This window comes from Lissotriton helveticus, chromosome 3_1, assembly GCF_964261635.1.
Source record: "Lissotriton helveticus chromosome 3_1, aLisHel1.1, whole genome shotgun sequence".
NCBI classification, from domain to species: Eukaryota; Metazoa; Chordata; class Amphibia; order Caudata; family Salamandridae; genus Lissotriton; species Lissotriton helveticus.
The window spans coordinates 1,575,977,001-1,575,992,964 of record NC_136061.1 but is presented as its reverse complement, the minus strand read 5'-3'; the positions used below and the strand labels follow the sequence as shown (position 1 = coordinate 1,575,992,964).

The window sequence follows — 15,964 nt, the reverse complement described above, 5'->3', positions numbered from 1 at the left end:
GGATCAACTACCATCTTTACGCTGACGATACACAACTCTACCATAAGATAAAAACCCATGCTGACATCCTCCACCTCAACAACACCCTCATCAAAATTCAAGCCTGGTTCACTCGAACCACCTCAAACTTAACCCTAAAAAAACTGAAATTATTCTTTTCTCCCCAAAAAACAACCAGCTCCCCATTCAAAATTGGATCACAGACCTTAATACCCTCAACTGCCCCTTGTCCCTAGCCACCTCAGTCAAATCCTTGGGCATCTCCCTTGACAACAGCCTATCTCTCAACGTACACATCAAAAACTCTGCCAAAGGAGCCCTCTTTACCCTCCGTAACCTTAAGAGAATTAAGGCCTTCATCCCAATTGATGATTTTAAACTAGCAGTTCAATCTCTTGTTCTATCGCGCATTGATTACGGCAATGCCATCCTCACCAGAATTCCCAAAACACACCTGGCACCTCTAAAATCAGTGCTCAACCTCGCGGCCAGGCTTATCACATACTGCAAACGATTTGACCACATCTCTCCCGCCATCAAAACCCTCAAATGGCTCCCCATTGAAGGCAGATCCGCTTATAAAACCGCCTGCAGTACGCACAAAATCCTCCACCAAAACTCTCCGACATAACTTGCTATCAAATTGACCAAAGCAGGCTGCACGCGATCCCTGAGAAGCACTAACACCCTCCTACTTATCCCCCCCTTCAGAAAAAAAATTCCACTCAGTCACGCTCCTTTTCAGGCAATGCCCCTCTTATTTGCCCTCCCACCAGACCTCCGTTGTAACCCGTCCTACCCCAGCTTCAAAAAAGAACTCAAACTTCTTCTCCTTAATAAATACGGGGGCTTCTAATTACCTCCCGAGTGGCCTCGCCTTCTTCAACATCCCCCCACCCAGCTGCTCTACCTATGGCTAGAGAACCCCCTCCTGCCCCCCCTCTCCTTCCCTTCAATCTTATCACCTTCCCTCCCCTCCTTGCCCCTCCTTTACCTCCCGTTTCTTACCATACTTTATGACCTTGAATTTTTCTTTCACATTTTTGTCCTTCCTGCTCCTAGGTATATTTTTTCGAACCTTCTCACCAAACTGCGACCTCTATATTGTATATCGTATTGTGTTTAGCAATTGTTTTTTTACTTTTTCATCTAGTTTACCCTTTATCCTATGTGGACTGCTTATTTTCGAATCAACTTTCTGTACTTATACACACTGTACCTGTATTTAAACACCTTTCTGTTACAATTGTAAAGCGCTCTGATACCTCTGGTTCCAGCCAGGGCTATATAAAACCTCTAAAATAAAAAATAAATAAATAAGCACAGCCCTGGAGCACTTTGTTGACATGATTCCTTCTCTCCTTTCACAGTGCAGGGCAGAGACATCAGACGCACCACAGGGGGTGGAGCCAGCACTGTGGGGGGCAGGCACAGTCCTATTCAGGTCCCAAGTGCAACTACTCCCTCCCATCTAGATCTCCCTATTCACCACTGGGTGGACTCATTCTGTCTCCTGGAATCCCCTAGCCCTGTCACTCAAACTCCAGACAAGGAATACACAACCTAGCAGAGGCAGGTTTGGATAATTAGACAAGAAAATACCTACTTTCTAAAAGATTAAAAGATGTATTTTATCATGCTGAGTTCAGGCGTAATAAACTCGAATTTCTACCATGTTCTCTGAGTCAGTTATGATTATAAGATGTAATAATCTAACTGCCATTCTGGCCTATGGAGAACAGGTAGCCTTGCAATAGTGAAAAATAAAATGGCTGTAATTCACTATTAGGACATGCCACACACACCAGGGCTTGTCGTACCTTATACTTACAATGCACCCTGCCCTTGGGCCTACCATAGGGGTGTCTGATATGAAGAAAAAGGGAAGGTGTAGGTACTGGCAAGTGGGTGCACTTGCCCAGTCAACATGGCAGTACCAGACTGCACACAGGCTCTGCAATGGCAGACCTGAGACACACTTTTACAGGCTGCTTCTGTGGGTGGCACAACCAGTGCTGCAAGCCCATTAGCGGTACAAAAGGGGGTGGTGATGGACGGAGCATCTGAATCAATCAAACACTCACACCCAGTCAAACGATCTGGGTTTAATCCATCACCGTTCTTTAGCCCACTCTGCCACCCCAGTTCAGACATGGCTATATGCAAATCAGTCTGACCCTGTGCCTCATGGGAACAGTCCAGCCCGAACTGCCAAGCCATGTCTTCCCTGGACCGGAAACAAGCTTCCGAGGACCGGTTTCTGGCATTCCAGCCGTCTTCAGCCCGGCTTGCTTGAATCCAGTGGCAAAGTGAGCAAGGGACTCACGTCTGAGCATACCCTGCCACACTTATGGCGGCCAAAAGCGGTACAAAAGGGGGTGGTGATGGACGGAGCATCTGAATCAATCAAACACTCACACCCAGTCAAAAGATCTGGGTTTAATCCATCACCGTTCTTTAGCCCACTATGCCACCCCAGTTCAGACATGGCTATATGCAAATCAGTCTGACCCTGTGCCTCATGGGAACAGTCCAGCCCGAACTGCCAAGCCATGTCTTCCCTGGACCGGACACAAGCTTCTGAGGACCGGTTTCTGGCATTCCAGCCGTCTGAACTGGGGTGGCAGAGTGGGCTAAAGAACGGTGATGGATTAAACCCAGATCTTTTGACTGGGTGTGAGTGTTTGATTGGTTCAGATGCTCCGTCCATCACCACCCCCTTTTGTACCGCTTTTGGCCGCCATAAGTGTGGCAGGGTATGCTCAGACGTGAGTCCCTTGCTCACTTTGCCACTGGATTCAAGCAAGCCGGGCTGAAGACGGCTGTAATGCCAGAAAACGGTCCTCGGAAGCTTGTTTCCGGTCCAGGGAAGGCATGGCTTGGCAGTTCGGGCTGGACTATTCCCATGAGGCACAGGGTCAGACTGATTTGCATATAGCCATGTCTGAACTGGGGTGGCAGAGTGGGCTAAAGAACGGTGATGGATTAAACCCAGATCTTTTGACTGGGTGTGAGTGTTTGATTGGTTCAGATGCTCCGTCCATCACCACCCCCTTTTGTACCGCAAGCCCATTAGCAGCATTTGTATTACCCGCCCTGGGCACTCCTGGTGCACGGTACTAGGGTCTGACAAGTAAACCAAACAAGCCAATCATGGAATCACTAATCCATCCGTCAATTTACAATAGGGAGAGCAAATGCCTTTCAGCACTGATCAGCAGTGGTAAAGTGCCCAGAGTCATAAAACAGCCAACAACAGGTCAGACAAAAAAGGGGACGAAGGCAAAAAGTTCAGGGATGGCCCTGCAAAAAGGGACAAGTCCAACAGCGACTCAGTGAATAATGTATGATATGTGGCTAAGGCTCAGTAGACGGAGGTACAGAATTCAAGGGAAGGGTATTGTCAGTAGTGGAAAGTGTGATGCAGTGGCAGCTATCTGATGGCACATAGATGTAGTGGAGATGCACCACAACATGCGAATCAGTACTGGCAATAAGGAAACTAGTGCAATGTGCAGGGGGGCTGAGATGTAAGTGTACCCATGTACAAGCTTATCAGGTCTTGGTTCGCAGCACAGTTTTCTTCTTACACAGAGTGGATTTTGGGTCAGTCCTCTTTAACAACTGGCTATTTGGATTAACCTCTTCAGGCACTGGCTTGAGGGATTGTCAATCACACCTTAGAACAGCACAGGGGAGGAGCTCCATCTTGTGATTGCCTGTTTGGCAATTCATTCCACGTTCTATAGAATGCTTGCATTGCAATACAGATGGGACTATTTTACATTAAAAATTACATTTGACAATCATAGTTTTTGCACATTTAAGATTTTACCTTACATATGCATTCTATACAGCAAGCTATTTTTACTCAATTAAGATCTTTTGAATGTTTTTTTTTTTAATGGCACTAGAGCCAGCCTGCCAATTAGCACAGTCTTCTAGCTTATCTTTTCGCAATCACTAATACCATAACATCACAAATACCGCCAATACCAAATCAGCACACCAATAATATAGCCTGCACAAATACTACCACCACCGATATTACCAATACCAGAATCAAACATTGGTAAAACCAAGAGGTCTGTGTTTAAAGTGTTTTTGCATGCAAACGTTTCTGTGTTCCAACTGGCATTTGCTGTCACATTACATCCAGCCATATTGGCTTTGCGAAACGTGAGTTAGTTACAGAAATTAAACTGTACAAAGACACAGCCAGAAGTCGAAGACTGGAAAAATTGATTTCTTTATTAAATAGTGATTTTATTTTTAGTTAAATGCATAGCGAAAAAATATGAAACGCATGAAGAGCAATATGAAATAAATATGGCTTCCAGACCCAAGTGGCCCAAATATTAATAAAAGTCAATTTAATACAAAGTGAAAGACTGTTTTCCATCATCCTGTATGTTCCATTTATAGGAATAGCTTTCTCCAATTTTCTTAACTGTACATTATTATTTTTTTTCAATTGTACTTTTCTTCCAGGGGTCAGTAGATTTTGTTAGATGTACATCCTCAAACAATTCTTCATTTAATACATAGGGTTAGTGAAAAGTAGTTTACACTCATCAAAAGCCTCTAGAGAGAATCATGCTGTCAACAGGAGCCAATACAGTGTAAACAGCTAAATTAAGAATACGATGCTTTGATGAAGAATTGATGTTGCTAATTTTCAGGTTTAGTGCGACTCCAACATCCCCTGTGAAAGAATACAAGCTTAGAAACAGAACGCATTACTCAATCTTATAAAAGGGACTTTCATAAAAAAACGTCTTGATGCATTTAAGACAGCAGAAAAATATCAACAACCGGACACACCTCAACCTGCAACAAAGTAAGATATCTTTCAATCATTTACAGGTATTTTCATAATTTTGTGTAAAGCCAGGCAAGCATTTTAAATGAAATACGTCCTTTGCCAAATACTATCCACCAATATTAATACATACAAAGTTATAGTTATAGTTTTCATGACGAATATACATCCAAGTCTGTACAAGCAACACAAGAGGGATGCCCAACTTTGGTTCTCAAATTCCAGGCTTTTAGGACATCTAGAAGGAATACATTGACATACAATGTATCTAAAACAGCTGTCATTTCTAATCAAAGGTTAACCTGAATATCAAGGATAAGTCTAAACTTCATAGTCCAACGGTGGAAACCCAATCTATAAATTAACTCTTGGGTAAGGGGATGCAACTCGTATTGGCGTCCTCAGTTGCCTCATGAGCCGCCACTTCCTGTGCTCTTCCCAGAGCCCCCGCTCTTCTGCCCTCTGCTGGCGCTGGGCTGACGTGGCACTCTTTGGCTCGACCCTTCACGGCTGACGCGGTCTGCTGCAGCTTGTGCCCCACTTCCAGAAGGATATGATTTATTCCTTCCTGAGGAATAGTACAAGTATACTGTTACTAGTCATGCAACACATTAGGGACTGCATAGGCACTGCCGATGTAACTCAAGAACTCAAATGATGCGCTGCACCTCAGCAACATTCCAATTAATTTGCAGAAATTCCGTCCCCATTCAAACCAATCAAAAATACTGTTTCAAAACCTTAATAAATGGGTAAATAACTGGCATTAATGTACATTAAAGTGCAATTTCAATTTAAATGGAACGGATGGTAAAATGGATCCAAACTGGATCTGTAAATTCCTACAAGGACAAGTTTGTAATGCGCTCAACACAGACCACTATATGTCGAAGCCATGGCAGGAGTCACTAGGGTCAAAGAGACCAGTAGGAAACAAGCATTGGAAATGCAATAGGTCTCGCATTAGAAAAGTTGGAGCTATTGGTCTTGTAAATGACAAATATTTTATTTATGTGTTGGTTTTTAAAATAGCTAAATTGATAGCTTTGTCATTTACAATGCCAATAGTTATAACTTTCGCGAATGTGACACCTATAGCATTTGTAATGCAACATGTTTTGTATTTACGTGACTTAGATGGCAGCTCTGGTCGTTAGGCCACATCTCTAGAGAGATGTACGAAGTACTGAGGAAGATAAGATAAACTGCACTTCAATAATGATGTCGAAATTAAGTTAGTACCTCTTTGATCGTTTTACTGCAAAATTGTGAAAATTATGAGACTCTAGTTCAGAACAGTTCGAATTTAGCTGTAGGACAAGGCAACCCAAGAAGTGCCAGTGCAAAGTGTTGGAAGTAACTGTGGCCAAGCATCTACTGTAAACAGAGGCCACGTTGTCAGTAAACTTGGGAAAATATGTAGCCTGGCCCAACATTAAAAGTGTTGCAGTCACTGGGTGTATGCCATTAAAACAAGCATGAATGAAAATAGAGATTACGCAGAGAAAAAAATGAAAATAAAGGGGTATCTTTAGTAGTAGGAGGAGGGGACTCTAGAATGAGAGAAAACATTTGGAAAAAAAGTTTAAAAGGTAAATGGAGAGGGTCGGTTTAAATAAAAAGGGCTGTAGGAATCCTCTCGGGTAAATTAAAAATGAAAACGTACTCTGCATTTTAAATAACATGCATTTGTAACACACGGACAGAGGGAGAGAGGACGTGAGAGCAAAGCAAATGGGCATCCTGTGAAAATGTATGGCCCGATGAAGGAGATAAGGTATGCGTGGTGTGGGGATGTTGTGAGGGCTGGAAGGAAGGGGCCCCAGAAGAGAGACTCCGGATGAGAGGGGCTGCATGTTTTTTTAAGTAAATTTGCGCTGATGCATTTGGAGCACGGAAGTGAAATGCAGACACCTCCAGTATTAAACGTTTAGTAAAGTGGGCGGTCAAAGGGAAGAGATGAAAAAAGTGTATCTTAACAAAACTGACTCTGAGATGGAAGGCTAGTTCCGCCGCCAGTTGTGAATAAGTGCAGCGAAGACTTGGGGGTGAGAGACAGAGGCTTTTTTTTTTTTTAAGTAGCAGGCAGCAGCAGGGATGCCAGGAAGCAAACAGGGAAAGGCTGTGTGTGTGTTTGTGTGAGACGGCAAAGCGACAGGCTAAATAAACAAGCAATGCTGCCACCATTGCCAGAAGGCCATGTTACATGTACCACGTCATACAGGAGCTAGATGCTGTACAACATGCTAAAAAATGTTTTAAATGAGAAGCGATGATGCAACTGATGTGTCAGCATCAGAGATCATAAAAGGAGACACGGCCTTGCGGCCGTGAAACTGAAAGTACGGCCGGCCGTGAATAATTAGGGGATGAGAAATGCGCTGGGAGGAGAAATGCAGAGTGCACGCTGAGAAGCTTGTGGGAGGGAGGCTGGGCTGCCTTTGATGTGGTAATGCGAGGCAGGCAGGCGGCTGGTGGCATTGTGCACGCGCTTTTTAGGGCTTGCGCTTGCGCAATGACCTAAAAAGCGCACAAGCACTGCATGGAATCGCCAGTGGTTAAACTCTGGATAAGCCACTATAGAGCTTCGCCAGCTATGCGCAAGCGCATCAGCGGGCGAGCCCTAAAAAACCTGCTTTTTAGACCTTTCCCAAAGGATGGGTGCAATTGATTCTCAAGTAGGTAAAGGACAGGAGGTTGCAAAGTTGAGGACTGAAGACCGAGAATGTTCGATCTATCTGGAATGTACAATTGGGGGAGGGGGGGTGGGGGGGGGGAGAAACCTCCTGCAATCAGGTCACAGAGTAAAATGGTGCCATGACATTTTTTGAGAAAGTTAAATCAGGGCTAAACCAACAAGGCACTCGTGGATAGAAGTTAGAATGTTTAGTGTTCTGGCACATGAACGGGACTTTAATGTGGAGCTTGGTCTGTATGAGGCTGATCTAAAGATTAATGTGCAAAGAATCTTCAGAGGCTTTGTAGGAAAGTTGATGGAGATCATGGACTGCAGGTAAATGATATTCGAGTCATGGGAAATAAAAAGAGCTAGAACTTCACTGGTTGCTTGAGCAAATCACTGGCCAATAATGTGCCAGTTGCTTGGTGATTAGAGATAAGAGTGTAATATTGCTATTCACAGAGCAAGACACAACTTTCATATCGAATTATCAAATATACTATAATGCTTCTCAGCGGTGCTGTATGTGTGTAAACAGTTATGTTAAATGTTTGTGTGCAATATCTCTTAATTAAGACTATAAGATATCCCTTGATTGCCAACTACAAAGTATACTTGAGCTTTGCTTAATTGAGGCATGTTTCCTCTGCTGTATTGTGCTGTGCGTAATTTCAAATCAAACTACATTACGTTTTTTCATACAAAAATGAATTAACATAATGTACTTGTGTGAAGTCAAATACTGCAAGTTAGGCCATCGCACTCTGCAAATACAGCAAAGCACTATTAGCCAATCAGTAAGCTAGCTGCTCCCAAGTATCAGGTTACAACTTTACTGAATGTAGTTAAGAAATAATGATAGCTCTGTGGTTTCCTCTCAGTCAGAACATTTTTCTTGAAGAACTGGTCTTGTCAGACTTTGTTATTCAGAATGGCTATCTGAGAGCTAAGAGTCAGCAGAGGAGAAATGACTTGTACAATTACCTCACTGGCCAACAATAGAGCCCCACATAATCTTGGAGCTTTCTCAGACCAAACACTTGATCCGGATCTTGCCACATCCCTCCTCAATGTGTTAGGGGAGTAACTATTCTCCAGTACGGTCCCTCCTCATAGCCAGACAGGCCAGGATATTGTTGACCAACACTCACATAAGATACTAGCAGGTGAGGATATATGTGCCCCATCTTCCCAATCAGAATGGAAAATAATACTGTGGTAATGATAAAGCTGCATAACTGGTGTGGCTCATTCCTAATTTGGTACAGTCTAATCAAAAGGATTAGGTCCACAACTGATCAACCAGTATGGCAATCAATGACCATCTAGAGATGCATACAAATGAGGCCACTGCTGTAGCAATGCTGTTGTTTCATTAGACAGAGGGAAGGTTTTCAAGTCTTGGTCTCTTTACCCTGAACACAAGTATCAAGTCTTTTGGCTTTTTATCCCCATACCTGATAGGTGTCAGCACAGGACACATCCTTGTTGAAACTAAATATTATTAATTCTCAAATGTCGCATTCGTACATACTGCAGCAATGTGACCAAACTCGTTCCAAAGTGGATACAAACCACAGTATCTCCGAAGTATAGAATTAGAAAGAGACTCACTAGAGGGCTCCAATGAAACCCCATTCTGAATAATGTCTACCGGCAATTTCAGCTGCGAGGTATGGAGGGAGAAGCTGCCTCCTAAGCAATTTTCTTTAATGACCTAAAACCACCAGGCAAGAATGTTAAACAGTGGCGAGTTTTATGTTTTGCAAATAACAACAGAGGAGTGACTTGGTGTGAAGCAAAGAAAAGAAAGTGCTACTTGAACTCAAGAAGAACTTGTTGGCTCCCTCAGTACTGTGATAGTGGTTGTTACTCCCACAATCATACGTACATTGTGTCCAGTCTTTATCCCCCTATCAATACCCGTCAAGGTCCCTTACTGGAAGGTACCCAATAGGTACTTAACTCACCCTCAAGTGGCTTTAAAGAGAAGGAAAGAACTCTTATCTTTAAGAAGGACCCTTACTCACCACTAGTTGGTGACATGCTTCATCATCGGGTCCCCGCTAGGGTGACCGAGTGTCACCCTAGCGTGCTACAACGCCTGGTTACAGCGGAGCAGGATGTGGTGAGTGTAACAGTGCCCAAATTAGGAGTGACTATACGTGAGTGTGCTGATATGATTAAAAAATGCGGAGGTTGTAACCCTTACAAAAATCTTTAATAATGGTCAACCCGCATTGGCTAAAAACAAAGTGAGCGGACTACACAAGGTTCTGAATTATGGAACCGGAGTCCTATGAAAAGATGGTCAACATGTTTCTGCTGTATTCAATGCAATTTGCTCAGCATTCGTCAGGACCTAGCATAAAGTCCTCCGGTGGTATGCGCGCGCTAAGGCGCACCCTCCCGAGAGGCTCTAAATGTGAAAAAATATATTATATAAAAATATAAAAATAGTGTGAGAGTTCACACAGCAGTATCCATTGTTATCCCCTGCCTTTTGCAGGAATGATCATAGAAAACCTGTGAGGAAAGAAAAAGACAGACAATAACACATAATCGGATCTCAGGATCAGGTCCAATATTCACAGAAGACAATTTTAATAGTGAGGATCTTTACATTTCTTGGGTAAGAGAAATGCGTACCATCGTTTTATTCCGATGGTGAGCCCTCTAACTGATTCAAAAGTGCATGCCCTAATTCTGGAACAATATGCCAGAACGTCAGGCCAAATGGGCCAGCGATTTAGAAGGAAAGTCACGTGAATACCCTGCGACTGACTTCAGCAGGACTAACCTTGTGCATTATGTTAGTTAGTTCGTGATAGTTTTCTAGTTGCAGTTGAGTAGTAATGGAGAAATTTCGTTATTTAAGTTCGTAAAAAAGCGGGAGAATGTTCATAAACCCGGGGGCTCTCCCCTTCACCCAGGGTAATAGATGCTAAAGTAATCAGCCTTCTACGAAGCCGATAGTACTCACTGTACAGGAGACGGTGATACGCCTCTTCAGTGAGGACAGCGCGGGTCTGTTTCACGCGGTGTCTATCTAGAAAAGAGAGCGTGATTAAGTCAGCTCTCAATAGGTCTGCGGAAAGCCCGTGCTCCATGTAAATACACTGGAGAAGGAAAAGAACCATTAAGGACTTACTTCGGCACTCACGGCTCCCCGCACGAAACCTACGTTCTGGGCTGCTGCCTCCCGGAAATGCTGGTACGGAGGTAGGGGCTGGATCTCATCATATATCCACATGAATGGCCAAAGTTCCTCACGTGGGTTCAGTGAGATCGAATCACGTGGTCCCTGCCCCGGGCATTTAAGTGGTACACTCCCTTGAAGCGAACAAATGCAGGGGTTCGAAACCTGGTGTAGACCCTCGCTGAATTTGATCTCCTTAGCGACTAGGAAATTATAATACTCACTAAGGCCCCCTGATTAATATAAAAATAATGAAAAAGAGGGGATTCAGTTGTAACACGATCGCTAGAGTCAGTTAATCCTCACGCATAATGCGTGAGATGGGCAAAAAATATATATCAATAGGAGTACCCTATCGAAATGCAGGGTCCCTAGTAGAACCAAGCTGAACCGACCATGACCCAGAGAGGTATTGGCCCTGAGAGGTGTTAATGACCCCCTACCACCCTGGCTCAATGGTTGATTGCATATCAAGAGGAAGGGTTTAGGAGGGCCGGGAGTGAGATGGAGAGGGGATTATAAGAAGGGTGCACTATACTGAGAAAATCACATTTCCGGTGATGTATGTATAATGTCCTATCTTCTTAATACGCTGCCCCAAGGTATATCATCATTGAGACCAACTCTGTTGGTGCCGAGGCGGTATACCCAGCGTTGCTCTTTTTCAAAAAGAGAGGCTTCGGATCCATTTTCTTGATGCTCCAGAATTGTCCACTGTAAATCATTTGGTGTATGGTTTAGTTGTAAAAAATGTGCTGTTAGTTTTGTTGAGGCTTTTTTACACCGTATATTGCTACGGTGTTCGCATATTCTGATTTTGATGCGTCGTGATGTCATTCCTACATACTGAAGACTGCATCTACACGTTATTAGATACACCACGTTGGTGGTGTTGCAGTTCGTGTGGCTGCGTTGTTCCCATCGTGTGCCATCGACCAAATCCAGGTGTTTAGTATTGGAAGTGAGGTGGCACACATTGCAATTACCACACGGGTAGTGTCCTTTCACTGGTGGTAAGCCCTATGCATTGAGTACACTAGGTGTAGAGTGGTCAATTCTTTCATCTCGTGGTCGTGTATGGACCAAAGAGTCCTTGAGGCTAGTGGCTCTCTTGTATGAGAAAAGAGGCTTCTTCCAATGAGTTTTATTACTGGTGATGATTCTCCAGTTTTTACTGATGCATTTACTCACTGCGTTGGATAGTGAGTTAAAGGTAGTGACGCATGTTAAAGGAATCTCCTCATTCTCTTTCTGAGGATTCTCATCCAACAAAGCATCCCTCTGTTGGTTGCGGGCCCTCTTTTGGCTCTTGTTGATTATCCCTTGGGGATATCCTCTGTTTTTCAGTTTAGCAGTAAGTGCATCGGCTTGAAGTTTATAAATCAGTGAGATTGCTACAGTTGCGACGTATCCTGAGATACTGCCCATACGGGAGATTCTCCCGTAGGGCTCTGGGATGGTAGCTGGTAAAGTGCAGCAGATAATTTTTGGCAGTTGGCTTGTAAAAGGTAGTGGTTTCAAGCCGGTCGTCCTTTTTGCTGATCCTGACATCCAGAAAAGTCAGTTCATCCCTTGAGTGTTCATGGGTGAATCGTAGATGGTTATCGCACCCGTTAAGCCATGCAAAAAAATCAAATAAAATAGCCTCTTCACCTTGCCAAATCAAAAAAAACGTCATCTATATAGCGTTGCCAGGGGCGTGGCTTGCAGCCGAGTGGAGTGGCCGCACTGTGAGGCGGCTCCTCGGCCCTCGTTGTTTTTACAGACATCGATCCTATTGCCTGTTCTCCGATTATGCCCCTATACTTGGGGGAACCGCTCCACTGGCCATCGGAGCTCCCTCGTCGCCTCCCTGCTTGCCTCCGGTTCCCTGCTCGCCGCAATTGGCTTCCGAGGCCCGGCTATCCTTCCGACCCAAGATGGCGGCCGCAACTTGTAACTGACTTGCGTCAGAGTCCGAGGCCGCTGTACCAGCCTAGCTGCCTCTGCTGCTGTTCCTCGGCCCAGTCGGGGCTTCGGGAGGCGAGTGCCCACCACTTCAGGCTGGCCCCATCCTGCTGGGCCCCACCTGCGCCGGCTACATAGACCGAGATTGGGCCCCCCCCTGACGCCCGGCGGCCACTTCTACGCGAGTCCCCGGCTTTGAGCCTGCTGCCGGGGACCACCATCCTGCAACCCTGCCCACCGGCTTCGCCTGTGCGACCCGCGCCCTGCTGTGCCGCCCAGGTGGACTGTGTCCTGCTGCCTGGACCTACTGCTGTGCCGAGCGGGACCTCTGGGCACACACTGAGGCCACCCTGCATGCATGGGCTCGGAGCGGGGCCTAGCTCAGAAACGCGGAGAGCAGTGTCCACCCCTCTACCTCAGCAACCTATCACGATCCGCCTGTGCCCACCCAGGCTCCTCGAACCTGCTGCACCTGAGGTGGCCCGCACTGTGATGGGCCCTGCCCCCCCTTATACCGAGGGTACCAAGGGGACATGGCTAACCTAGCCAAGATGGCGGTCGGGCTCCCTTAGAGCTCCGGTCAGCTGCCCGTCGCACCGATGATGAAAACCACCACCGCGCAATTCTAACACCTCCGGCTGCTGTGGGTGACTCCCGGGACCGCCTGGGGGGCCTCGGAGAGGCGCGGCGTGTCCGGGGTGTACCCGCGCCGCCCCCTGACGACCTCGGCAGATCCTCCCCTGAAATGGCGGCGCCCAAGAAGTGATGCGAGAGGTCCCGAGGGACTGGAGCGGTCCCAACCAATGCCGGGCTCAGGAGCGCCCAACACACCTCACCGGTAAGCAGTGGCACCCGGAGCGCGCTACCAAACGCAGAGCGCAGCGGAATCCAGGAAAGAGCTGTGAGCCCCGGACTAACGGCGGACGCGCGGCGCTCTGAGCAACGAGTGCGCTTCCTCTGATGCGGGGAACCTAGACGGGTACTACACCTGGTGACCCACCACGGCAAACACTCGTGGGGACCGGCGCGGACCCGACCGATCGACGCTGGACACCGGGGAAACTGCCCGCGGATGACCCCGAGAAGTCCCCAATCCAAGATGGCGCCACCGGGGCGATTTTCATGAGGGAGAAGTACGAAGACTCCTCAGTCCTAACTCCGATGCCCAGGAGCCAGCGCCACTGAATGCCGCCTGGAAACCACGCGACGGAGAGTATCAGGGAGCAATGACACGTGCGTTCCTGAGGTGAGCTCCGATGCCCGACTCGGGGCCCCCAGTGACAGACCCGAGGCCCTCTAGGAAACACTGACTCACTGTGGCTGCACTCAGCGGGTGACCACGGCGGTGCGGACGGGGAGAGGCCGCTGGGAGAGTCTGCGCGGAGAGCCTTCCACCTCCCCTACCGAGGACGTACCACAGACCACCTGCAGCCAAACGCCTGGAAGATCAACACTAGACGGTGGAGACCCCGGAGACCCGGTTTGCACAACGTTGCTACAGAAAGGGGCCTGAACCACATCTAGCAGGCCAGATCGGACCGGCGGGTCACCCGCGACACCCATGGGGCGAACACAACGGGCGGTGCCCGTGACGCCAGTGCCAGTTCAGAGAAGATCACCTTCCCCGGGCCCCTCACGCGGATCGAAGACCGGGGGTCCTTCACAGGAATCGGACATGTCCACGAAACTAGACAAAGTCCTGGCGGCCATCGAGCACTCACGAGTCTCCATGGAAACTAAATTTGGGGAACTGGCCTCGGACATCACCCTGCTACGCGACGACCATAGGAAGCTGGCGGATAAGGTGAAGCAAGAGAAGCCACACGCTCCAAGAACTGAAGCCTCAGGTCCAGCTCAATCAAAAAGCCATCAAAGACCTACAAGAGAAGGTCACTTTTCTTGAACGCAAGACGGACGACTTAGAAGGACGCTCTCGCCGGAGCAACATATGTCTGATCAATCTACCGGAGGGAGTGGAGAAGGAAGACCCAATCAGATTTATAGAGACCTGGATAACAACGTTCACCCGGACCCAAGATCTAACGCCGTTCTTCTCAGTAGAAAGGGCACACAGAGTCCCGACTGGACGACCTCGAGCTGGCTTCCCACCCAGACCATTCCTTCTGAAGCTGCTGCACTATCAGGACAGGGACACGATTCTGCGGGCGGCCAGGCAAGCGAAAGTCCTCAGGGTGGAAGACAAGAATGTGATGGTGTTCCTGGACTATTCTCAGGCAGTGCAACGCCAACGCGCTACATTCTTGGCAGTAAAGCAAGCCCTGCGACGCCATAAGATTCAGTATGCCCTCCTGTTCCCGGCCCGCCTCAAAATCATCTATGAAGATACAACACACTTCTTCACGGACCCCGAGGAGGCAAGGCACTGGTTGGATCACCGCAGTCAACCCCGATCAGACCGCGAGGATACGCCGTCGAGCTCTGCATCCAACAAACGACGACGACTCCGAGCCAGGAAGGTCACTCTCACACAGATGAACCGACCACCATCGCCCAGCGCCAAGCATATCCCGGACCTGGAACAAATCATAGCAGACCGGCGGAAAGCCATTCAAGCAGCGACGGAGGTCGGGCAACTAGACGCTGGGCAGGAGATGGATCGAGGCCCCCACATCTTCACATCCGAAGATGAGGGCCAGAGCGACGTCCGCACCTCCAGAGATGGTTCCGCCTCACCGCCACTGGTGACTCCGCAGACGGCGGATACACTCATCTGATAGCGACTGATGCATTCAGCGGTAAGATTGAGCTGATGGCGCAGCCTACCGACGGGGGACACCGGGAAGACACGCCTAAGGTATGGGTGGTAACATACACACACGCAGAGACACAATGCGGCGGGTGGCCTTGACCCGAGTTCAGTGTTCCACCGCTTCAGCACCCCCTCACACCAAACGAACTAGAGACAGTACGAGATGTACAGTTTGGGCTCATCATGCCTTGCAATGGGCCCCTTCAGTTGGGACTGTTTCCCATATGTTGTTTCCATGTTACGCCCTTTCCCTTCTAACCCTGATACCTACACGGGAGATGGTACTCTGATCACGGCACTACTACATATGGAGGGAGGTCACACGAGCGAGAATGACCTTGGGTATAACCGAGAGGTGAGGAATGCACCGACTAACACGATAGACATCCTCACATGACGAAACCCTCTAACTCAGACTTTACCTTTATCACACTGAACGTCAGGGGGTTACACACAGCAAGCAAACATTATGCAGTCTATGCCTATCTAAAGAGACAGCAGGCGCATATAGCTCTTCTCCAAGAGACTCACTTGACGACGGCAGAA

The 15,964-nt window shown here is 47.4% G+C and overlaps 1 protein-coding gene across 1 annotated transcript in view; it reads right to left on the bottom strand.

Annotated features, from left to right (window-relative positions):
• Positions 1-4,230: 4,230 nt before the first annotated feature.
• Positions 4,231-15,964, bottom strand: part of LOC144823644 (mitotic-spindle organizing protein 2B-like) — a 55,227-nt gene continuing 43,493 nt past the window's right edge. Inside the window, exon 3 of the mRNA XM_078682332.1 lies at positions 4,231-5,390. Within this exon, the coding sequence (XP_078538458.1) occupies positions 5,233-5,390 (158 nt within the window). The 3' untranslated portion in view covers positions 4,231-5,232. The remainder of the gene's footprint in view (positions 5,391-15,964) is intronic.